Source organism: Hipposideros armiger, unplaced genomic scaffold (assembly GCF_001890085.2).
Source record: "Hipposideros armiger isolate ML-2016 unplaced genomic scaffold, ASM189008v1 scaffold_64, whole genome shotgun sequence".
Lineage (NCBI taxonomy): Eukaryota > Metazoa > Chordata > Mammalia > Chiroptera > Hipposideridae > Hipposideros > Hipposideros armiger.
In genome coordinates, this window is record NW_017731414.1 from 2036994 (window position 1) to 2059909 (window position 22916).

The 22916-nt window shown below is 56.6% G+C and overlaps 2 protein-coding genes and 1 long non-coding RNA gene across 7 annotated transcripts in view; 2 read left to right on the forward strand and 1 right to left on the reverse strand.

The window, feature by feature from the left end:
- The window catches only part of CRTC1 (CREB regulated transcription coactivator 1), a 60318-nt gene extending 55250 nt beyond the window's left edge, over window positions 1-5068 (forward strand). Inside the window, exon 16 of the mRNA XM_019641842.1 lies at window positions 40-5068. Coding sequence (XP_019497387.1) covers window positions 40-251 — 212 coding nt within the window. The 3' untranslated portion in view covers window positions 252-5068. The remainder of the gene's footprint in view (window positions 1-39) is intronic.
- A 390-nt stretch (window positions 5069-5458) lies between these two features.
- On the reverse strand, window positions 5459-17792 carry COMP (cartilage oligomeric matrix protein). Of its 2 annotated transcripts, none has more exons than XM_019641965.1 (19): window positions 13159-17792; window positions 12820-12905; window positions 12378-12429; window positions 11844-12013; window positions 11031-11168; window positions 10708-10782; window positions 10446-10604; window positions 10256-10360; window positions 10036-10143; window positions 9676-9835; window positions 9117-9235; window positions 8874-8926; window positions 8594-8775; window positions 8246-8424; window positions 8072-8120; window positions 7610-7806; window positions 6325-6497; window positions 5710-5849; window positions 5459-5624 (listed from the first exon to the last, which is right to left on the reverse strand). In XM_019641965.1, exons 1-19 carry the CDS (start codon window positions 13235-13237, stop codon window positions 5578-5580), a joined length of 2271 nt encoding a protein of 756 aa, XP_019497510.1. In that variant the 5' UTR covers window positions 13238-17792; the 3' UTR covers window positions 5459-5577. The 2 variants fall into 2 exon arrangements, with proteins under 2 accessions (XP_019497510.1, XP_019497509.1); XM_019641964.1 differs by having other exon boundaries at window positions 12820-12983.
- The window catches only part of LOC109382455 (uncharacterized), a 15382-nt gene continuing 2765 nt past the window's right edge, over window positions 10300-22916 (forward strand). Inside the window, exons 1-5 of one of the 4 annotated variants that reach the window (XR_002123933.1) lie at window positions 10300-10374; window positions 11247-11401; window positions 12412-12450; window positions 12771-12897; window positions 21703-22565. This is a non-coding gene — a long non-coding RNA (uncharacterized LOC109382455). Of the gene's footprint in view, window positions 10375-11246; window positions 11402-12053; window positions 12898-21702; window positions 22566-22916 lie in introns of those variants that run through there. The other 3 variants (XR_002123934.1, XR_002123932.1, XR_002123931.1) reach the window with 3 other exon arrangements.

Genomic DNA, 22916 nt, shown 5'->3' on the forward strand with positions numbered 1-22916 from the left:
GGGAGCCAGAGCTGAGCTGAGACTTGTTCCCCCTCCCAGTGACTGGAGAGTCCCCTCCCAGCCTCTCTAAAGAACTGACCAGCACACTGGCTGGGGTTGGCGATGTCAGCTTCGACTCCGATAGCCAGTTCCCCCTGGATGAACTCAAGATTGATCCCCTGACCCTGGACGGACTGCACATGCTAAACGACCCTGACATGGTTCTGGCCGACCCGGCCACCGAGGACACCTTCCGGATGGACCGTCTGTGAGTGAACGTCTGGCACCATCACCCCGCCGGTCAGTGGCCCCGACGGCATCTCCCTGAGCCTGGGGACTGCACACTCCGTCCCTGCAAACGGCTGAGCTTGTGATTCTGAGCTTGCAATGCCGCCAAGTACCCCCACCTGCCCCCCCAGCTGTCCACCTCTCTCGGGAGGCCGAGCGTTGACCCCTCGGATCTGCCCTCTGCGCGTGCTCTCTCACCTCCTAACCCGGGCCATGAGCCATCTATCCCTGTAAGATGCAGAAAGTGTGTTGGGCAGGGCCACCGGCCTGGGGTCACCGGGGTCTGCGACGTGGTGGGCTGACATTCATTTCCGACTGTTGTCCAGCTCTCACTGCCTTCCTTCGTCCCCAGTCACCCACCTGCCAGCCCCAGCCCATGGTTAGGTAGAGAGCCAGCCCCACCCGCCAAAGGGAGAGGGTGCCAGAGAGAGGGGCAGACCCAGCTCGAAATAAACACTATTTTGACTGCTGTCTTTTATATTCCTGAGCGCACAGAACGCTAGAGCCCTTCCTGTGGGGGCAAATGCAAAGGTATAAACGGAGCAGCTAGATCTTCCCAGCCTCCTCCTGCCTTGCTCACCCCCCACCAGGTCCCTCTGGGGCTGCCAGGGGGCATTTCTGGGGGTTTTAAAACTTGTTTTCATCTTTCCTTCTCTGTATTGTGCTCATTGTTACTGTTATTTACAGATACGTGGGGAGGGGGTGGCCAGGGCATTTTTGTTGTGTTTTTTGTTTGTTTCTTTTGGTTTGTATTTACATTTTGGCTGTAGACGAGGACCTGACTCGTACAAGCCAACGCTTGCCTGAGAGCATGTTTTTATTCCAGAAATCCTATGTTATACATTTTTTAGGCTAACTGGAAGCAGTCCACTGTCTGAGCTGTCTCTGGCCTCTTTAATTTCACTGCAAGTTATCTCAAAACAGAAGGGCTGAGCGGCTGCCCGGCTGGCCCAGTGAAAGCCAGCTGTGCCAAGTGGGGACTTTGGCAGAAGCTCAGGTGGTTGGAAGTGCCTCTGCTCCGGCCACGTAACAGACTCCTGGGAAGGAGCCATTGTTTTTATTAAGGGTCTCCAGAGAAGACCCGGCTCTGCCAGGCCCTCCTGAAGGTGCCTGCCCATCCTCAGGGCGGGTGCATCCCAGACCCTGAGGCTGGCAGCATCTGTGGCCCCTCTGCTCCCAGAGGCTCCAGAGACGAGGCTGTCTCTCACCCCCCACCCCAAGAACCAGCTGACACCCCTCCAGCCACCTCTTTTGTAGCTCCGCCTGGCAGGGCTGGGTTTGGAGGCAAAGAACAGCGTGTTTTTAGTGGCAGGTTTCCAGGTGCTTCAAGTGCCTCAGGAAGCTGAGTTGACTGCCTCTGTGCCCTTCAGGCCCTGTGAGGGACAGCAGACAGGCTTTATTTTCTGTTGGCTGCTTTAGTAGGGACCTCTGTTTCAGTCCCTCCCAAGTTGCATCTCGACTTGCTCCTCCACCTGCCTTCAGGCTGACACTTCTGCCTGGTGCATTTCTCTGTGGTGTTGCGACCACTCCTCCGCCTGGATCTTGGGAGCCCTCACCTCTGGGGGAGCCAGATTTAATCCCAGCGACCATCCCTTCTTGCTCCCCAGCTAAGTTGTTAGCACATGTCTAAGTGGCTGGGTGACCACACAGGTAAGAAGGCCCCCTGTCACTTGTCCCCACCACCATTTGGGCTGGGGGACATGGTGTCAGTCCATCCAGGTCCAGGGCCTGTCCTCTTCCCCACAGTGGAGGCGGGGATAGCGATGGGGACATTTTTGTTTTAAAAGAAAATCTACATGTATATAGAAGAGTTTGGTTACCATTAGACTTGTACGTAGAACTTTTTTAAAAATGGCCTTAATAAAATTACAAGCAACCTTCCTGGATGCAACTTTCAAACAAGGCGTTGGGAACTCAGTGAGGGAACCTTGTCAGCCCACGCTTCCCATCTGCCTGGTGCCTGTTCTGGGTGCAGACAGGCAGGAGAGGCCCGTAGCCGGGAGCACAAGTGACATTGTATTAACACATGGCCTCGATCTGTGAGGGGCTTAGGTGCAGAGCTATTCTGGGAGGGCCCCCTCCACCACCACCACCAGGAGCCAGTGGCCAGGTGTCCCGGTGTCTTCCAAGGGGTTAACCTCACCTGGGACTGGGGAGGCTTATGGGGTCTGCAACAGGAAACTTTGTTTTTTTCTTAATATCACTTCTCTACTAAATATTCTTGAGTTGCCAAGACTTTCTGAGGCAAGACAGCCTAAGGGAATCAGTCCTCTGACTTGTGAAGTGGAAATACTGTGACTTCAGGCAAGCTGCGCCATGAGGGGCGGGCCCGGGCCTGCATCTTGTATATACACCCACCACCCGCGTCCTGCTCACGTGCTCGGGGCAAGCTTGGAGGTCAGGCCTGGACACACGGTCCACATGGGCTCAGAGGCCTGCCGTGCTGTTCCCCCAGCACCCCTAGAGTACTCCCGGCTTTGGCCGAGCCCCCTCAGCTGTGCAAACCTTTCCCTTGGGAACGCGAGCTGCCTCGCCTGTCCCACCTGCCTTGGTTTACCCTCTGCCCTCTAAGTCCCCAGGGCAGTGAGTTTGTTCCCCCATGTGACTCCTGGGCACGGGGGATGGAGCCAGGGGTCGGCCCCTCTGTGTCCTCCAGAGAAGAGGGTTGTACCCAGGGCTGACTGGAAAAGGCAGGGTTTTGTTGGGATCATGTCCCCTGTCACAGACGCCCATGCCGACTGCCCCCCTCCTTGCCCTTACGGGGTAAAGACAGGCGGTGCTGCATCCCCTCCCCTTGACACTGTGGGCAGGAAGGGTCAGTGCCAGTCTCGGGGCAAGGGGGCCCTGGGGCCCTCAGTGGAAAGCTCAGGGGGCAGGTCAACCCCTCAGCAAAATTTGGAGACCCTATAGCCAATGGCCCAAAAGCCAGCCAGGCTCCCCTGTGGGGACAAACCACAGTAGAAAGGGCCTAATTGTGCTGGGTCCAGCCCCACCCTCGCTGTGGTCCACAGGGCTCCCTGGGACCAGCTGTCCAGGGTAGGGGTGTGCACTTATGGCCCCTTCCTTAGTGACACCTCACACTCCAGTGTGCAGGTTGTACTTTTCTGCCTCTCTGTGCTGTTATCTGCTTGTGGATTTTCAGGGCTGGAAGGAGGGCTCTGAGTGGTCAGTGTGTTTGGCCTGATTTCCATCAGCTGAGCTCCCTGGAGGGCTACCAGCAGGGCAGTCACGTGTGAGGCCCAGGTGTCAGAGTGGGTCAGGTGAGGTCAGCTCTGTCAAACACCACAGTGAGACCCTGCATGGAGGGTCTCATGTCCATCCATCCATGCGTCCTGCTGAGTGAGGGTGGATGTCAGATGTCGGGCCTGTGGCTGGTCAGGTGGGACAGGGCTGGGCTGGGCCTGGGCAGCAGGATCGCCAACCCCCCCATGTCTGGTGTCCTGGACCTGATGAGTGCCCACGAGCGACTGTCACTAGAGGGGTCCCCAGAGCTGAGATCACATGGGAACATGCCCCGTTCCCAGACCACCACCTCTAGGGGACCCTGAGCTGGTTCATAACCAAACATCCTTCCAAACCCCCCTCCACTGGACTCTGAGCTATCTGCATTTCCAAAGAATGCACTCCACCCCCGTACAGGCTGGGTGTGTGAGGTCTGGAGGCATTGAGGGGCTGACAAAGCAGCAGCACCCGTCATTCTCCCTGGGTTCTGATGGAGCCATGGTCAGAGGCTGCCTGGGACCCAGTGTGGGGGCTGGAAGGTCAAGGGGACTAGGCATCCTGGTCCTGGCCCATTGTTCCTGCAGGTGGCATTCCAGGTGAGGGGCTGTGGCTACCTGAGCCCTCCCCACATGGCCTGCAGAGCCGGGGGGAGGACTCAGTGCCTTGCCCATCTGGGATGCCTGTCTGGGGTGAGTGGGCACCTGGTGTGTTTCTGCCCCAGTTCTCCTGTGACTGGGGGAACTTGGGTCATTCCTCCAGGGGTGCTGGCCAGGTGGGACTTGGGCACCTCTCCTTATACCCTTGTGCCACAGGCAACTGGTCATTCCTCAGGAGAGGGAGTGGGGTGACTTGCACCCCCAGGCCTGGGCACTGGGGAACTCCTGAGGGCATGGGGAATAGAAATGATCCTTGTGAACTGGGCCTCAGTCTTTCTCCTATCAATGGCTCAGACCCATGGGTCTCAGGGCCCCAGGCTGCTCCCAGTCAGGGTGAGGGGCAGGGGCTGGATGTCAGGGCTGTAGACGGCTCCCTCTGCCTTCCACTCTCCTGGCCAGCCCCCAACACCCCATACTGAGGAGCCAGGGACATATGGCATATGCGGGGGCAGGGGTGTTGCTCCCATATTGTAGGGTTCTGGAATTTGGGGGCAATTGATGCCCATCCCATCCTAACCTGTCAGTCACTTCTGACCTCTTGCCCACTGGGGACAAGGGGACAGTGCTGTGGCCTTTGCCACCAGGAGGGCTTTGGCAGCTGAGGTCCATTGGCCCCGCCGTACCCTCCCCAGGAAACTGCCCCCCCAGGGGCTGGGTGGCATCACTAATATATGCAAACCTATGAGTTGGAGCCCTCCCCTGCCTGTGTCCCTCTGTCCCCAGGCTGGCTCTGCCCCCCCAGCATGTACACTCAGCTGTGGATGTCCTGTGGGCCGTGTGTGTGGACGCCTGCATCGGGCGGGGGCAGGCGGCTCAGGGTGCACTTGGCCGGCCCCTGCCCGTCCTCTGGCGTGGACGCTTTTGTCTTTGTACCTTTGCATCCTTTGTAATGAAACCTAATAAAAATCCAATGTTTTCGTCTCTGTCTCCTCCCCTTTTTTCCTGTCTCTCCCCCACCCGAGATGAAACATGGGTATTGCAGGCACATGAGGTGGAGCCACACACAGGCCACATACACACACATGCATGAACATGGACACAAAGATACACGCCCCTTACCACTTCCCCCCACCAGCCAGCTACTTGGGTCTGGGGCCTGGAAAGGGAGCAACCCACTCCCCACGATCCTGGAGCAGACATTTCAGGGGTGGAGGTCCAGGCCCATGACCACAAATGGGTGGGATGCAGCACAGGCCTGGGGCCTCCCAAATCAGGGCTAGGCACTCTAGTCAGGAGGGGAGTCAGGTACAGGTCCCTACTCTCCAAGGCCATATACCCTGCCATCTCCCCAAAGCAAAGACAATAGCCACCACCCTGCCACACACACACTTTATTTTGTCCTCCCTGATCCCTTTCCTCTCCCCAAGCTGGCCAGCCCTTGGTGCTGCAGCCAAGAAGGTGGCCATCATCTAGTGGCTGGTCCCCACTGTCCTTAGGCCTGCAGCAGCCGCTGGGTCTCATAGTCCTCTGGGATGGTGTCTGTGGAGGGAGAGAGGGCAGATGGGTGAGAGGGGATGAGGCTGGTGGGGCAGACCCCACATTCCCCGGTAGGCCTTACACCTACCATTGCAGCGGTAACGCAGGTTGGCCCAGATGATGTTCTCTTGGGAGAAGCAGAAGACCCCCAGGCGTCCACCTCGCATGGTCGTGTCCAAGACCACGTTACTGTCAGCCACCAGCTCAGGGCCCTCGTAGAATCGCACTCTGCAGGGAGCAGTTAGGCAGGGACAGTGAAGCCCCTCAGAACTTTTGCATCCTGCCCTAGAAGATGGGGCCCCTCCTCTCTCAGAGTGGGGGCCGTGGGTACTTCCTGCCTGGATCACACTCAGGACAGGTGGGGCTCCTGACCTGTGTCTCAGTTTCCCTGTGTAACAAGATGGACATCAGGGTCCTGCACACAGTAGGTGCTAACTAAGCAGAACACGTGGACTTCCTGGCAGCACAGAGTGAGGGTTGAAAAACGGAGAGTGGGTAAGACCCCGCCTTCTAGGTGAGGCCCTGCTGTGTTCTGGGTTCTGGGAGTAGCATTGTGCCCTAGGGTCAATCACAGTTAATTCTAGCTGCCCACATTGTTTACACTTTACAGACAAGGGGATCAAGGCCCCCAGAACCTCCTCCCTGCCCCTGGGAGCCAGGGCAGAACAGGGACTCAGTCCCTTAGCAGAGGCAGAGTGCCCACCTGATGTAGCCCACTTGGGGCCGGTGCTGAAGGAACCAGCGGTAGGATGTCTTGTCCTTCCAGCCCACGTTGCGGGGGTCTTTCCACAACAGCCTCACCTGTGATGCTGTGTCCCCCGTGTGCCACAAAGCATTCCGTAGGTGCTCCCCAGGGCCCGTGGAAGACTTTACAGCCTGACATTTCCAGGGACAGGGTCACCAGATCAGAGATTAGGTCAGCACAGGGCACTGGAGCCCCCCCCCCCTCCAGCATCCTGCCTGGTAGCTGCAGGTCCTGGAGGAGTGATGGAGGCCCTGGGGGGGGGACTTGGATGGGAGACCCATAGGAATGCCTTCTTGGGGACCATATGGAGATTTACAGGTGTGTCGTGGGGGCAGTGGTGGTCTAGGGGCTCATGAGGATTTGAGAGTCTGGATAGGTTTGAGGTCTGGGAAGATTTGGGGTCTGCAAGAGAATTTAGTGACCTGTAGAAAGTTTTGGGTATCCATGGAATAAGCTGAAGTCTAAAGAATTTGGGAAATTTGGGGCCGGCCGAGTGGCTCAGTTGGTTAGGAGTGCGAGCTCTGAGCAACAGGGTTGCTGGTTTGATTCCTACATGGGCCAGTGAGCTGCACCAGAGCTGAGCTGCCGCTGAGCTGCCAACAGGTGGCAGGATGGCTCAGCTGGTGAGAGCACTGCTCCTAACAACAAGGTTGCTGGTTCCACTCCCACATGGCGTGGTGGACTGCACACCCCTGCAACTAAGATTGAACACAGCACCTTGAGTTGAGCAGCTGTGAGCTGCCAATGGCCGGATGATAACTGGACTTGGAGCTGAGCTAGCTGTGCCCTCCACAACTAAGACTGAAGGACAACAACTTGGCTGCTCCCCTTCCCCAATTCCCCAATAAAAATCTTTAAAAAAAAAAAAAAGAGAGAGAGAGAGAAAACGATTAAAAAAAAAGAAATTGGGAAATTTGCTGGAGAGTTTCTATAACATAGTGTAGTCTAGAAGGTTGGCAGCAGGATTTGGAACATGAAGAAAAGCTTAGGGCTGGGTGAGAGGATTTCAGGGCTCAAAGGAAGATTGGGGGGGTGCTGGAGGAGAGTTTGAGGGCCTGTGGGAGGAATTGGCAGGATTTGGGGCCTGTGGGAATCCAGAGGAGGGCTGGGAGTGGGAAGGCTTTGAGGTCCATAGTTTGATGCCGGGGGCTGTACAGGCTTTGGGAGTCTGTGGAAGGGTTTGGGGCCTCCTACAGGGGGTGGTGTAAGAGGTCGCGTAGGGCCCCCCCCCACCCCTACACACCTTGAGCTGGATACCAGGTTCAGCCACAGCACGGAAAGGGTTGGCCTGCCAGTATGTCTGCTCCATCTGCTTCCACATGACCACGTAGAAGCTTGAGCTGTCCTGGTAGCCAAATATGAAACCAGCGTAGTCGTCATCGGTGGCAGTGTTCACGTGGAACGTTCCTTCGAAGTCCACACCATTGAAGGCCGTGTAACCTGGGGAGGTAGGAAACCAATGGGGTCCTGGATGCCAGCCCCTACCCTTAACCAGGCCCTGGCCTGCCCCCACACCCCACTCCTCCAGAGTCCAGCTTGCCTTCTGTGCCCAGATACTCCCGTAGACCCGCCTCACCCCCAACCCCTAATCCAGACACAGCCCCTCCCTGACCCCGCCCAGACCACACTCTAGCCCCGCCCCGCCCTCTTCTGGCCCCGCCCCCAAGCAGCTCCCAGCGCCACCTCGCCTCTCCCTGTGTCTCACCCACAGCCAGGCCAGGATCGCTGTTCATCGTCTGCACGATCTCCATCCCCTGATGGCGTCAAAGGAAGAAGGGCCTCAGGTTGGCCGTGGGGCCCTCGGCTCCCCGGCCCTAGCTTAGGACCCTAAGTAGGGGTCCTGGGCTCCCCCCACCTTCCGCTTTGTCTCTGCCCCCACCTGGTTGAGCACCACCCAGTTGGGGTCTATCTGCGCGTCGCCTTCGGGGTCCAGCACGACCGTCTGGAAGGCACGGAAGTCAGTGAGAGTGACCTCGGCATTCTCTGGACACACGTCGATCGTGTCCACCACCTTGTCTGCGTCAAAGTCACCCTGGCACGCGTCGCCCACGCCGTTCCCTGAGAGGAGGTGGGAGACCCGAGAGCGGTGAGATCAGCGATAGGACCCGCCCACACCACGCCCCCGCCCCGCCACCACCTTCCACTGGCCCCTGCCACGCCTACTCTAAACTCCGCCCCAGTGGCATCACACACCCCATCCCCACTACAGGCCCCGCTCCCGCCTTACTGTCCGAGTCTTCCTGGCCTGGGTTGGGCACCACGCGGCAGTTGTCCCGACTGTCTGGGACTCCGTCATTGTCATCATCCTCGTCGCAATCATCACCCTGTCCATCACGGTCTGAATCCTGCTGGGCGCTGTTAGGTACTGTGGGGCAGTTATCCCGAGAGTCCTGGTGTCCATCCCCATCCCTAGAATGGGTGGACAGAGAGACAATGAGATCCCCAGAGGGTCCAGTCAGGGGCTGCCCACCCTGGGTCCCCACCACCACCCCAGAAGTCTTCCTTACTGGTCTTGGTCACTGTCACAAGCGTCTCCCACAAAGTCATGGTCCACATCCCGCTGCAGGGAGTACAAGGTCCATGATCAGGGCAGGGGGACTCAGAAGCCTCCCACCCACCCCGAGTTCCTGAGCCAAGGTCCTCCTAACTCCAAGGAACATCTCTGAGGCTGTTTTGACTGGGCTGTGCAGTTCTGTTAAACAGCCTAGGGCTCACACCTGAGCTCTAACCCAGCTGTGGTCTGCCCTCACCTGGTCTGGGTTGCTCTTCTGGGGACAGTTGTCACAGACATCCCCTACACGATCACGATCACTGTCCTTCTGGTCTGGGTTCGGCACCTTGGGGCAGTTGTCCACAGCATTTCGGATCCCTTCGGGAAGCAGGGGAACAAGACAGGACCACAAGATCGGGAAGGGGCCAGGCTGACTTCAGCAGGGCAGGTGCAAGCCTGGAGCTTTCCTGGGACCTGTCCCCTGGCTCACAATTGCTACAAAGTTAAATCAAGTACTCGTGCCCAGGGCCCAGCCTTCATGAATGGACGGCCAGGGAAGGGACTGGCCCTCACTCGTGGGCAGCTCAGCGGCCTTCCCCTTGCCCTGTGAATGCACCAACTGAGCTCCTATGCTCAGGTGTAAAAATGGCAACTCTTCGGCCCTAAACCCCAGACAGCCCTGCAGTATCCGACACAGCTGGCGTTTTTTATGTTTGCCGGAGCACAATCTGAGGCCCTAGGCGCCTCAGGTAAGCTCACCCCCTTGGCTTCCAAGTCCCGCACCCAGCCAAGCCTGCCCCTCCCCCTGCCACGCTCACGGTCACCGTCGATGTCTTCGTCGCAGGCGTCGCCTCGACCGTCCCGGTCTGTGTCCTTCTGGTCGTCGTTCTTCTGGGTCCGGCAGTTGTCGCACGCATCGCCCCACTTGTCGTTGTCCGAATTGCGCTGGTCTGGGTTCCGCACCAGTGGGCAGTTGTCCTGGGGGACGGGACCGGTTGAGGGGGGGAATCAGTCCAGGAGAGGCAAAAGTCACTCCCGAGACCAGCCCGTCTCCGAGGCCACGCCTCCTCTGCAGGAAGCCCCTCTTCGCTACGGGATCTGCGAATCCGACCTCTGAGACCGTGCCCCTCGCCCAAGCCCCGCTCCACCCAGCTCGCCTAGGCCCCGCCGTGGCCCACCTCCTCGTTTGGAACCCCGTCTCCGTCAGCATCAGGGTCGCAGGCGTCTCCGATACCATCGCGATCCACGTCCTCTTGCCCTGAATTGGGCACCGTCACGCAGTTGTCCTAGGAAAGTGCAGGGCAGGCGTGGGGGGCGTGGCCAGAGTCCCGCCCACCCCACGGTGGCCACACCCTCCGTTCGCGCTCACCCCCAGACCACGCCCATGCCCCCGCCCACCTTCCGGCAGTGGCGCTCTGCGCAGCGCAGCTTCTCATCCGGGAAGCCGTCAAGGTCGGTGTCGCGACCGCAGAGGAGCCCGTTGCCTGCCCAGCCGATGGCACACTGCGGGTGGGGTGGTGAGTAGATTTTTGGGCATCACTGACCCCACCTCCCCATTCCATGCCCCTTCCCAAGCGCCCGCACTCACTACACACGACCGCGAGCCATCGCGCTCCAAGACGCAGTCGGCCTTCTCGTGGCACGAGCTTGGTGTGCCATCCGGGCAGGAGCGCTGTGAGCGTGAACGGCAGCCGGACGCCTGGTCTCCCACAAAGCCGGGCTGGCACTGGCCGCACTGAAAGGAGCCCTGAGCGCAGGACGCGGCTGGTCAGCCCCGGCCGCTGCCACTTCGGGCCGCCCCCTTCCTCCGCCCCTTCTCTTCGTTTTTCCCTTCTCCTCCCGGGCCTTACCCGGGTGTTGACGCACACAGAGTTGGGAACGCAGTTATGTTTCCCGGTCTCACACTCGTTAATGTCAGTGCAAACCTGGTTGGGAGGGAGCGCATAGATTACCGCCCTCACGCAGACACCTAGGACCTGGTTCACGTCTCCTTTGCATGCTACCTGTCCCCTCCATTCCGCCCCCAATCCCAACCATCCCTGACGCGGACCCTTCCCCACTGACTCCCTCCAGACCCTGGTCCACAACCCCTCACGCTGGAAGAGGCAGGGAAAAGGTCCCGAGGCTGGAGGACAAGTTTACTCAACAAAATGCTCCCCCTCAAGGCCCTCACCTGCTTGTTGGCCTTGGCAAAAGCCAGCCCCACGCCCTCGTGGGTGGGGCCGCTGTACCCGGGTGGGCAAGCCTCGCAGCGGAAGCCGGGGCTGGTGTTGATGCAGCGGACACGGGGAAAGCAGGGATGGGAGTTACACTGGAGGAGGAAGGGCCACGGAGGATCAGAGGACGCGGAGCTGGGTCCCTCACAAAGCCGCGCCTTATGGCTCCTTAGGCTTGGAGTTAGAAAGTCTAAAGACCATCAGCCAACACTTGGAGGAGGATGCCACGTGGGGCGAAGGCCATCGTGCCAGGAGTCAGACGCGACTTTGCCTTGGTGCGGCCAGAGGCGCGACCAGGCGCGCCTGGAGGGGCTGTTCCAGGAACCCGGTGAATTGGGTGGTCATGGGCGGGAGAAGGAATTGTGAGGGCCTGCGTCCCGAGCAGAGGATGGAAGTGGTCGTCGGGGCGTGGATGACCGACGGTGTGGGGGGAGGGTGTCGTTGGGGCCGGCTCCCCGCGGTGGTGGAAGGATCTATTGATGGGGCTGAATAGCACTGGTGGTGAGGGGAGTTGTTGGGGCGGACCACTCCCGGCGGTAGAGGAGTTGTCCCTGGCTTTGAAGGGGTTCGTCGGGGCGGGCGTCGGTGGAGGTCAGGGCAGTGGTTGGGGTGGGTGTCCTCCGGCTGTGGGGAGGTCTTCTGGACTTGCGCCCCCGGCGGTGAGGGGCCCTCGGGGCGAGCACCCCCACCGGAAAAGGAGGTCGTGGGGGCGGTGGGGAGTTGTGGGGGAAGGCGGTGGAGGATCGTCCGGGCAGTGGGGGCGGGCGCACCTCGTTGATGTCGGCGCAGTGTGTGCCGTTGCCTGTGAAGCCCGCGGGGCAGGATCCGCAGCGAGCGCCGCTCGGCGTCATGGTGCAAGCCACGCCGGGGAAGCAGTAGCCTGGCGCACACTGGGGTAGGGGCCGCACGCTCACGCCCGGGGTGTGCACCGGCTGCATCCCTGCGGGGGAGGAGCGTGCAGTCAGAGCCACACCCATGGGCGGAGCTTACCAGAACCACACCTCACACTGCTCACGCTGTCCCCACGGGTTTCTCCAGTCTCCAGCTCTCCGCTCGTCTGCGTTTTTAGCTTTTCCCTCCACGCCTCTCTACCTTTTTGCACCTCCCGCACGGCCTCTGCCTCTTTTTGTTTGTCCCCTTCCTATAATCTGTCTCCCTTCCCTGTTCGTCCAATCTATCTGTTAGACTCCGTTCTCTTCCTCTTTTCCTCCCCGTTTCTCCTTCGCTCTTCGTTTCTGCCTCTGTCTCCCCACAGCTTCTTGATCTCCGGCCGCCGCGACTTCTGCCTCCCCAGCTGCGCTCACCACATGCATCACACTCCATCACCGTGTTTTTCAGGAATGTGATCTCCTTGACCTGCCGCGCCGGGGATAAGAGGTGTAATTAATAGGGCTCCATCCCTCTCCTTCTACTCCGGGTCTCCCCTCTCCTCCCCCCGGACCCACTCCCCTCGGACTCCCTACCCTTCCAGCACCTCTCCTCCTTCCCTGAGACTCCCTTTCCCCCCTCTCCCACCTCGCGGACCCCTACCCTCTCCTGCGGAACCCACTATCCCTGGAGCCCCCTTTCCCAGTTCCTTTTCCACAATCCTCTCCTCGATCTTGGTACCCAGGATTCTCTCCACCTCCACAAGGGCCCTCTTCTCCCGTCCCCTTCCCCCACTGTCCCCTACCTTACAGGCCCCTCTCCCCTTCCAGACCTCTCTCTCCTCCCTCGCACTGCTGTACGGCCCACCCTGGCTCGCACCTGTTGCCGCAGCAGCTCCCGCACTTCCCGCAGCGCCGCGTTTGTCTCCTGCAGTTCGTGTAGCATCTGCGGGCCCAGGTCTGCACCTGCACCGACAGGGGGTGCTGGTGGGGTGTCGGGGCCCCGGGACCCTGCTCCTGCCACTTCACGCTGCCATAGGGACCCTGGAAACCAACCCATTCCTTGAGCCTCTACCGAGCTCTCTGCTTTCTCCCACTCCCCCGCAGAACTCTCTGGTGAACTGCCCCGAGCCCCAGGGATCCGCGACCCCAGGCCTCCTGCTGGTCCTTAGATCCATTTGGGAATGGGAGGGCCGGACGCAGGGAGGGCTCTGCTTACCCATCCGGATCTGGCCCTGACCCGACGCACCAAGGGCGGCCAGGGAGAGCAGGAGAACGCAGGCGGCGGAGAGAACCATGGCGGCGGTGGGGAGCTGGACTGCAGCTTGCTCTCTGCCGCCCACGAGGCCTGCAGTGCCTATTTATCCCAGCGGCGCAGCCGCCCCAGGGACGGCCCACCATGGCCCTGCCCAGCGTCCAGCCACAGGGTAAACAGACAGCACTGGCCTCTGTGTTCAAGGCCCCACCCGGTGTGTCTGAACTGAGACCTGGCAGGGAAACTGAGTCATCGGGGGCCAGTGCAGGGGTCGGTGGGGCAGGGAGACAGTTGGGACCACTCTCCAGCCCTCTCATTCACTTATTTTTTGAGTGCCTGTTTTATTTCAAATCTGGGGCGCAACTGGGAACAAAGCGATCACCATGGCGGCCCCTATCAACTCACACTTGGGGAAACAAAGTCAAGAGTGGCTAAAGGTTAGGACCCACTTCCACCGCTGTCCCTGCTTTAGGTCTCGCTGACTGACGCTGAATTCCCTCCTCACTTGTTTCAAAATGGGGCAAGTGATGTCTCTCTGTGCCTCAGTTTTCCCCCTACACAATGGCACTAATTAGTATTACTGTTAATGCTGATGATTATTACAGGAAAATGAAGGGTCAGATGATAGCAGGGACCCTAGATCTCCCTACCCAGATCCATAAGGTCCTGCTCCTGGACCCTCACCCCCAGAGAGTTTCAGGGTCTCCTCCCACCCCCATTCTGGTCTATCCTCTCTGCAGTTCTCTAGCTGGTGGGTGCTGGTGGGGGCAGCCTGGTTGCCCATGGGCGAGAACCCACTCAGTTTCCCAGCCTATGCAATGGGCTGTGCATTTGTCCATTCCCAGCAGGGGGAGTGCACAAATTAAAGGGCTCCTGCTGGAGGTTTGAGGGGGTCCCCAGACTTGTGTTTGTTGAGACTTCACCATACCTTCCAAGCTCTGCTCCAACTGCTGTGGGAACAGCCTGTAATAAAAATGAAAATGACTGCTAATCAGGAAGATCATCCCCCCACCCCAGCCTAGCCATGTTCTTGAGATGCAAAACACCTCAGTTCTCTGGAGTTAACCCTCTCCACCCCTACCCTCTGGAGGCTTACAGCCTCTATTCTAAAGACAGGGAAATGGCAGAAGTGACTAGCCTAAGGCCACTTTGAAGGGAGGTATGAAGCCAGGGTAGAGTCCTAGCCAGATCTGTTCTCCTGGGAGGCTGCTGAGAAATCAATGAGGCTTTCTGGAGGAGATAGCAAGGAAACCTCAAGGAAAGACAGGACTCAGGTCAGCAGAGGGAAAAGGTGGAGACAGTTCTGGCAGAGGGAAGTATGTGGAGCTTAGAGGTGGGGAAATTTTAGGCACATTCATTCCACAAGTTTGCATTGAGCACTTACTGTATATCATGTCCTGTGCTGGATGCTGGGGACACAAACTAAACAAGCCAGATCAGGCCTCTCTCTCATGGGGAGTCCAGGTTGGTGCAAGACAGCTATATAAACATCCAGAGGGGCCAGGGCTATGATGGGGGACACACAGGCAGCAGTCGGAGCTCCAAGGAGATGCCTGACCTAGCCTGGGGTGGGGAGAGTCTGGGCAGGCTCCCCAGGGAAGGAGGGAACACCAAACTAGGACTAGGATGATGAGGAGGACATGGCCAGGCAAAAAGATGAAGGAAATCATTCCAGGTAGAGGAACAGCATATGCAAAAGCCCTGAGGCAGAAATGAGCCTGATGGATAGACTGATCTCAGGGTAGAGACATCTTGAGGCTCAGGAGAAGCAATGCCAGTAGTACAGGGCTTAGTCTGTCTTCTGAGGACAATGGGAGCCATAGAGGGTGAGGGAGAAAGGGTGGGCCTGGAGGGGAGGCTGAATGGGAACAGCTGGCCCCAGCCTGGACATTTCCAGTGAAGTGCCTGCATTGCCTGCTGCCTGTGGCCGGGCCATGAGCTCACCTCCTGTTTTCCTTGGCACCCAGAATACCTGGGGGCCGCTTCAGGCTGGTGCTGGAATTCTTAGGAAAACCATGGCTCCAGTGGAGCCGACGGGCTTGTGTGTGCCTCATGCAGCTGGGGCAAGGGCACATGGAAGCCAGGCTCCTGCTACAAGCTGGGCACAGGACTGGGGCTTGGACACACACGTGGCCTTGTTTGGGCCATGGGGAGAAGTGGGGAAGGAAACTCTAGGCAGAGGGAATGGCAAAGCAGAGTCCCCGAGGATGTCCCGTTTGCAGGTCAGACAACAGAGGCCTGGAGATGGGTGTTCTGGTTTCACCCTTGTGCCTCCTGGATCTCATCAGCCCTGAATTCCCCCTTCCAGGCAATGTCCCCCTCTTCCCATGCACACCAGTCTCACTTCCAGAATAGCTCACTCTTTCCCAGCCTTTGTAGCTGTTGTTCCCTGCCACTCTAAATACTTTCCTCTGTCCTTCTAATCCTGGCCATGTTGCTCCCTCCTCCAGGAAGCCCTCCCTATTCTTCCTGAGCAGAGCTTAAGGGCTGGTGCTTGTGTGACAGTCCTCTGGGATCCAAAGCAGAGTATTCCTGGCAGAGAAGCTTGGGCTGGCCTGACCCCCAGGACTGGGAGTGTCTGTTTAGTTCTGTCCTTTCCAGCCTGGGGGCTCCTTGGGGACCTGGGGACCCAGTGTAGAAAGGGAAGGTTGGAGGGTTGGGTGAGCCATGACAGTACCTGCTACTGTTAGTGTAACATTGTTATTATTCCTTATAATTAATGTAACATCATTCATATTGATAATAGTAACCCCTGCCAGCACTGTACTTTAGGACACACTTGGGTTCGAATGTCAGCCAGGCACAGCTTTGCTGTGTGACCTAGGCAAGTTGCTTGACCTGTCTGTGCCTCAGTTTCTTACCTGTAAAGTGGGGGTGATCCTTTTTGAGAGGACTGAATGAGTGAACCCGTGGGCAGCATCTGGCTCCAGTGTCAGCCTCATTATACAACGTGGGACTTACACACTATGTCACTTACACCTCAGAGAGTTCTTATTCACATTTTCCTGGGTGAGGAGATGAGACACCTCGAGGTCACACAGCCGGGATTAGAACTGGGGAGGGCAGGACCCCTAAGGCTTTCACACCCGCCTGCCTGCCCTTGGCTACAGAATCCAGATGAGAAATGCTGGCCAAGGCCCCTCATTAACTGTGAAACCTCCACTGCTCTGGACCTCCTGGCCTGAGCCTTTGGCTGGCACCCCAGCCAGCTCCCCTTCCCATCATGCCAGACCCAGCAGTTCTGGGAGCCCTGCCAGGCTGGGGCCATGGGGCTGGTGCCTGTGTGATGGGGCCCCCGAGGCCCCTCCTGGCAGAGGCCCACTGGGCCAGGAGACATGTGGGCGCCCCTAGCTTGCCCAGCTGCCTCCCCTTGTGAATCCAGAGGGAAAATATGTCGGGAAGGCAGCCGCCCTGCTTTGGGCGGGCTCGGCCGCAGGCCCAGGGTCTGGGGAATTCATCAGAGCAGAGAAGGAGGCCATGGCCAAGGAGTCTGACCCAGCCTGCCTCTAACAGCCCCACTAAACCCATCTCTCCAGAAGGACCAAGCGGTGGGGGGCAGGGAGACAAGGTGCCATCTGGGCACTGGAGCCTGGTAGGCTCACCCTGACTTGCTCTCTGATCTTCAGCAAACCCTGTCTATCTCCCACCCTCCATTTGTCCCAGCTCTGTGCCCATTTTGTCCCAGGCTCCTTGAAAGGTGATGATAAAGAAACAAGGAAATGATAAATACAGTGGCTACAATTTTATTCAGTAAAGTACCAAACGCTCAAAACCTTGCCAACCACTTTTGTGGGTTTTCCCTTTCTGTTCCTTTCACTCCTACCCTCTGCAGCTTCAGGAGGCAGGAACTGGTCATTGTGGGAGGCAGCAGGGCCTCTCTGTCTAATGAAGTGAAAATGTAAATGCCTAAAGATTTGCACACCATAACAGTAGCAGTCAAAACCATGGTGAAAATGGAGACCTTAAGAGCCCCTCTTCTTATGGTCATTGGTCATCGTGAGAACTGAATGAGTTCGTCCACAAAAAGTGATGAGTTCTTAGTTGGTAATGTCTCCACTCTCCAGACAGGCAAACTGAGGCTCAGCAAGGCAGGTTTGTCCTGTCTCTTTGATTTGGGACCTGGATGCTCAGAGGGAAGTCACATAATCCCTTCCCTCTTCATAAAGGCACACAGCCTTGCCAAAGGAAAAGGGTACCCCACCCAAGTTTCTGCAGCTCTGTCTGGGGCAGGGGTGTGTGTGGACAGAGCCTTACCCCCAATTCCTCATGCCCCCTCCTCTGGCCCTTCTCTAGCCCCCACCCCGTTTCATTAACAGGAGGCCCTTGTTCAGCCCTGTGATGGATGGACTGAGGCTGAGGGCGGGGTGTGTTTACCCACTGGTTGCCTGGCTGACAGGAGCCTGGCTGGGGCATGGGCCAGCTGGGGAGGGAGGCTACCAAGCAGGGAGGAACCCCAGTCCCAAAGTGGGAAGACTGGCACAAAACAGGTGCCAAATAAGTGATTATTGATCAGTGGGATGAAACTAAATAGCTTCATCCACTGGACCAGCGGTTCTCAACCTGTGGGTCGCGACCCCTTTGGGGGTCGAATGACCCTTTCACAGGGGTCGCCTAAGACCATTGGAAAACAAAAAGATATTTACATTACGATTCATAACAGCAGCAAAATTACAGTTATAGAGTAGCAACGAAAATAATTGTATGGTTGGGGGTCACCACAACATGAGGAATTGTATTAAGGGGTCACGGCATTAGGAAGGTTGAGAATCGCTGCACTGGACAGACATTGACCCTTCCCTCACAGCCAGTGGGTTGGAGGAGATCTTGGCTTCTCAGCCCTGAGATATATGGCCTGGGGGGTCAAGTGCACACAAGCTGCATGGAGTGCTCACTGCACAGTAGGGCTGGCTGGGCTGGAAGGAGCCCAGGGGTCAGGGAGGCCACTCAGCCTGGGGAGATGGTTCTGGGAAGGTGGGACCACAGGGAGGGGTGTGGGGATGGGAGCCCTGCGCAAGGACAAAGCCATGAGCTGGGAGCCATATTTGGGCTCCATGAGCCTCTCCAGCCCCATCTCTTTCTGGCCTCCAGCCCCTTTACTTGACTGCTCCCAGTGCACCATCCCCTTAACTCTCTCCTCCTCATCCAGGCAGGTTAGTGGCCTCCTCTGGCCTCCAAAGTGCCCTAAGCATCCTTCATCACAGCTTTATCACACAGCCTGGGACTATGTGTTACATGAGCTATGTGGCTATGTCAAATGAGACCCACCATCTTGTTCCCCACTGTGTCTCCAGTATCTCACACACATGATGGAATAAATGAATGATGGATGGATGTACAGGTAGGTGAATGGATGGTTGTATGATGGGTGAGAAGACGGATGGATGGATGGATGAATGGATGGATGGATGGATGGACGGATGGACAGATAATTGTATAGATGGATGAATCGGGATGAATAGGTACATGGGTGGTGGATGGATGGATGATGGATAGGTGGATAGATGGGATGGCTGGGTGGGGGGATGGATGGACAGATAGTGGATGAGCAGATGATTAGATGGGTGAGTGGGTGGGTAAATTGATAGATGGACTCTCCCCAGGAGCCTCTCTGGCTATGTGATGACCCCATTCAGAGGTCACTATGAGGAATCAATAAGAGAATGGAGGTAAAGCACATAGTAGGTACCTACCCATTGAATCTTCCTTACTCTGTTTACCACTGGGTTGAATAATTACTAGAGCCATGGCATTCCAAAGAATCCAAGAGTCACGAGACCACAGAACAAGGAGTCACAGAACTAAGAAATGACAGAGTCATAACATCATGGGTTGATGGAACCATAGAACCATAGAATGCCAAAGCCACACAACTATAGGATCCTAGGACCACAGGACCACAGCATGCTAAGGCCACAGAATTGTGGATCCTGGGGCCATGGGGCCACAGAATGCTAAAGCCACAGCATTGTAGGATCTTAAAGCCACGGGACCACAGTGTTAGAGAGCCATGGACCTAGGGTGATGTGGCCACCAGTCAGCAGAAGCACAGAACTATAAAATGGTAGAAGCCACAGGACCCCAGGGAGAGCTGAGACATGGCACTGGAGTATCCCATTTCTGAGGTGCCACAGGATGGAGTCTCAGAATTGACTCCAACAGAACCTCCCTCTCAGTTACATCCTTACTTGTTGACTATCCAAGGAGGTTCCTAGGGGTCACGGGGGCTATGAGGTGCTTTCTCCCCTATCTTTGGGGCAGCCACAAGAGAGAAGGGCCACACCATCACCAATGCCTGCAGCCAGCCAACCGCCACTCAGTGAATCCCTGTGCCAAGTGAGGCAGTCCAGGTGCCGGGAAACAGTGCCAGCCTCCAGCCAAGTGCACTGGGACGCCGAGTGCTCAGCAGCAAGTGGAAAAAGAATCAATGAGTTACTTCTACATTCATGTCCTTTTAAAAGCCAACAACAACACGGCAAGGAGGGGAAGCTGTAACCTGGCACGTCCCCTCTGGGAGGCAGTAGACTGATGGGCTGCCCCTCCACCCAGCTCTTGCCTCTGCCCAAGCCAGGACTCATAGCTCAGCTCGGATTCCACCAGACACATCCATGTATTAATGAGCTCTCCTGGGACAGCAACTGTTCTCCCAGCAGACCCCACACCTGACACCCAGAACAACCAGTCTGTTTTGGAGAGGGGAAACTGAGGCCCAGAGGTGGAGACCTCTGGCTCAGGATCACAGAGAGCCAGAGCCAGGACTCAAAACTCAGGTCTGTTGGATGCTAAGCATGAGCTCATCAGCACCCAGCTGGGCTGACTCTTGGGGCCCCAGCCTTTGTCCTCTTGGGGCCCTAGGCATTTGCTTCCAGGTGTGGCACAGCGAGGAAGCCAGGGCGTGAGACTTGGTGATGTCTTCCCTTCACTGAGCTCAGAACGTCTTGCTCACAGGGCTGCTGTGGGTACGAAACATGATCATAGTAACTGCACACTGGGACCTGGTATTGCTGGCATAGCAGGAACTTGTCCACCTCCCATTCTTACAGATGGGAAAGCAGAGGACCAGGGAGTGGGGTTCTCACCCTTCCGAGGCCTCCAGCACCTTCAGTGAGGGCTGTTCTCATCATGATGGGGACATGAGCATGAACAAATGTAGATGATCTTCTGAAACCAGGTTGTAGGGAAAGAAAGCCCATGCCTCGCTGCCTTACCCCAGTAGCAGGGCCGCCTTCAGGTATGGCTGGATTTGGAAGCCCAAATGATGCCTTCCTTCAGGGTCTGTCTCTCCATCAGCTGTATTCTTCTTCCTTAAAAAAAAAAAAAAAGTGGTAAAATACACATGACACAAAATTTATAATTTTAACAGTTTTGAAGTATACAGTTCAGTGGTTTTTAGTACATTCATGAAGTCATGCAACTATTACCTCTATCTAGCTCCAGAATATTTTCATCTCCTTCCAAAAGGAAACCCCGTTCCCATTAGCAGTCACTCCCCAACCCTCCACCCACACTCCCCCATCCCCTATCCCTTGGCAACCCCTGATCTACTTCCTGTCTCTATGGACTTGCCTGTTCTGGACATTTCATATAGACAAAATCATAGAACATGCATCCTTTTGCATCTGGCTTCTTTCACTGAACATATCTTCAAGGTTTATCCACGTTTCAGTGTTCATCCACGTATCAGTGCTTCCTTCCTTTTTATACCTGAATAGTGCTCCATTGTATGCAGAGACCACATCTTATTTATCCATTACCAGTTGAGGGACACTTGGCTTGTTTCCACCTTTTAGCTATTGTGAATAATGACTGCTATGAATGTGTGTACAAGTTTTTGTTTGAACACCTGTTTTCAGTTCTCTTAGGTATATACCTGTGAGGGACATTGCTGGATCATATGATAACTATGTTTAACTTTCTGAGGGACGCCACACTGTTTACCTCAGTGGCTGCACCACTGGACATTCCCATTCAACAGTGCGCAAGGGTTCCAGTTTCTCCACATCTTTGCCAACACTTGTTTTTTAGATTTTTGATTATGGCCATCCTAGTGGGTGTGAGTTTGTGTCTCATGACTGCCCTGATTTGCATCTCCCTGGTTCAGTTCTCTTCCTGCCCCTTGGGGTGGCAAAAATGGGCCGGCCTTACATTTCTTCAGCCTTTTTCCCCTGATAGGCCCACCAGAGATCTCAGGGCTGACTCTCAATGCTCTTGGAACCAATCACAGTGGTGGTGGGGAGCCGGAGATGGAGGAATTTGACTGGTCAGACCAGGGGCCTGAGTCAGGCTCTCCTAATGAAGGAGGGGTCAGCCTTTTCTGGACCGTACCAGATGCTGAATAGGTAGACATGATGGAGCCTGGATCCCCCACCCCAGGCTCCTGCCTCAGGAGCTTTCTGGATCACAGGCTATTGGGACCAATCTGCTTCAATGGAGGTGACCTTGGCAGTGTGCCAAGCCTCTATCCTCTGCCTCCATCTCCAAATGTTACCTCTTGTTGCCCTCTGCCCACAGGAAAGGTGGCGGTCCCAGCTCCAGCCCAGGCCTCCCTGGAAGGCTGCCCATGGGGGCAGCTCCAGGCCTGGCTGAAACTCTTCCCTATTCTGCTGGCCTCCTGACCTCCTCCAGGGAACCAGGCAACCTCGAACATCACAAGGAAACAGGCTTGGCTTGAAACAGCCGCTGCTGCCAGCCTGTCACTTCCAAATGGCTGGCAGATGGCAGAGGAGAAGCCCATATAGGAGGGGCCTCCTCACTCCATCACTGGTTCCAAAGCTGCTCCCAGCCCAGCTTCTTACCTGAAGGGTTGAAATGAGGAAATGCAGAATCACAGGAATCATCAAACTCTGGGTAGCGACCATGACCCGGAGCTGGGAGAGGAGGCGGGGGTAGGGTGGGGGCAGGGAGCAAACAGAAGCCCAGAGAAGCAAGACGTGTGCTCAGGGCCACATTGTAGATGAGAGGCAGATCTGATTCCAATCTCCTGGTTTTGTCCCTTTTTAAAAAATTATGTTTTATTTTAGTAAAAACACATAACATAAAATTTATCATCTTAATAATTAAGTATGCCATTTAGTAGCATTAAATATGTTCACATTCCATCTCCAGAACTCTTCATTGAAAAACTAAAACTTTGTCCATATTAAACAACCCCTTACCCACCTCCCTCCGTCTTCTCAATCCACACTTGAACTGTTTCCTCTTAGCGACTGGAATCAGAAGACCCGAAAGTGATTCAACCCTGATTTTAAACAGCCAACTTGCCCCTCTGGACTGGAATATTTGGGACCGCCTGGATCTTATCCCTTGTGCTCCAAGCTGGGTTGTGGATGGTCCAACAAGGGGACCTTGTCATAGGAATAATGATGATCCTTGAGGTGGGTGATATTTTCCTTCTCATTGTAGAGATGGAAAAACCAAGGTCCAGAGATGTGACAGCCCTTGTTTTGGGAATCCCACACCCCATCCCACTTGTCTGGGAAGCCCTCAGGGCAGTATGACCATGGCTTGTCGGACAGGAGGGTCCCAGCGTCCAGCCCAGGGCTTGGCCTGCCCTAGGTGCTTTACAAGACCTTGAATGTGGATGTAATTCCAGAGCAATGCCACATTTTCTATATGGGAAATTGAGTCACCCCCTCATGGCCAGAGAAATGTTAGGACCCAGCTTTTTGCCCTCTGACCTGAACAGGACTCTGGGTGGGACTCAGGCCTGGGGGCAGGGGGCCGAG

What these genes read in the sequence shown, in the direction of transcription:
- COMP (XM_019641964.1), bottom strand. Translation starts at nt 13,237, where the DNA reads ATGGTTCTCTCCGCCGCCTGCGTTCTCCTGCTCTCCCTGGCCGCCCTT. An exon ending in AGGCCAGGAAGACTCGGACA is followed by an intron (nt 8,425 to 8,593) that starts GTAAGGCGGGAG and finishes ACCTCCTCTCAG; the next exon opens with GGAACGGCGTGGGCGACGCG. An exon ending in CCCCAAGTGGGCTACATCAG is followed by an intron (nt 5,850 to 6,324) that starts GTGGGCACTCTG and finishes TGCTCCCTGCAG; the next exon opens with AGTGCGATTCTACGAGGGCC.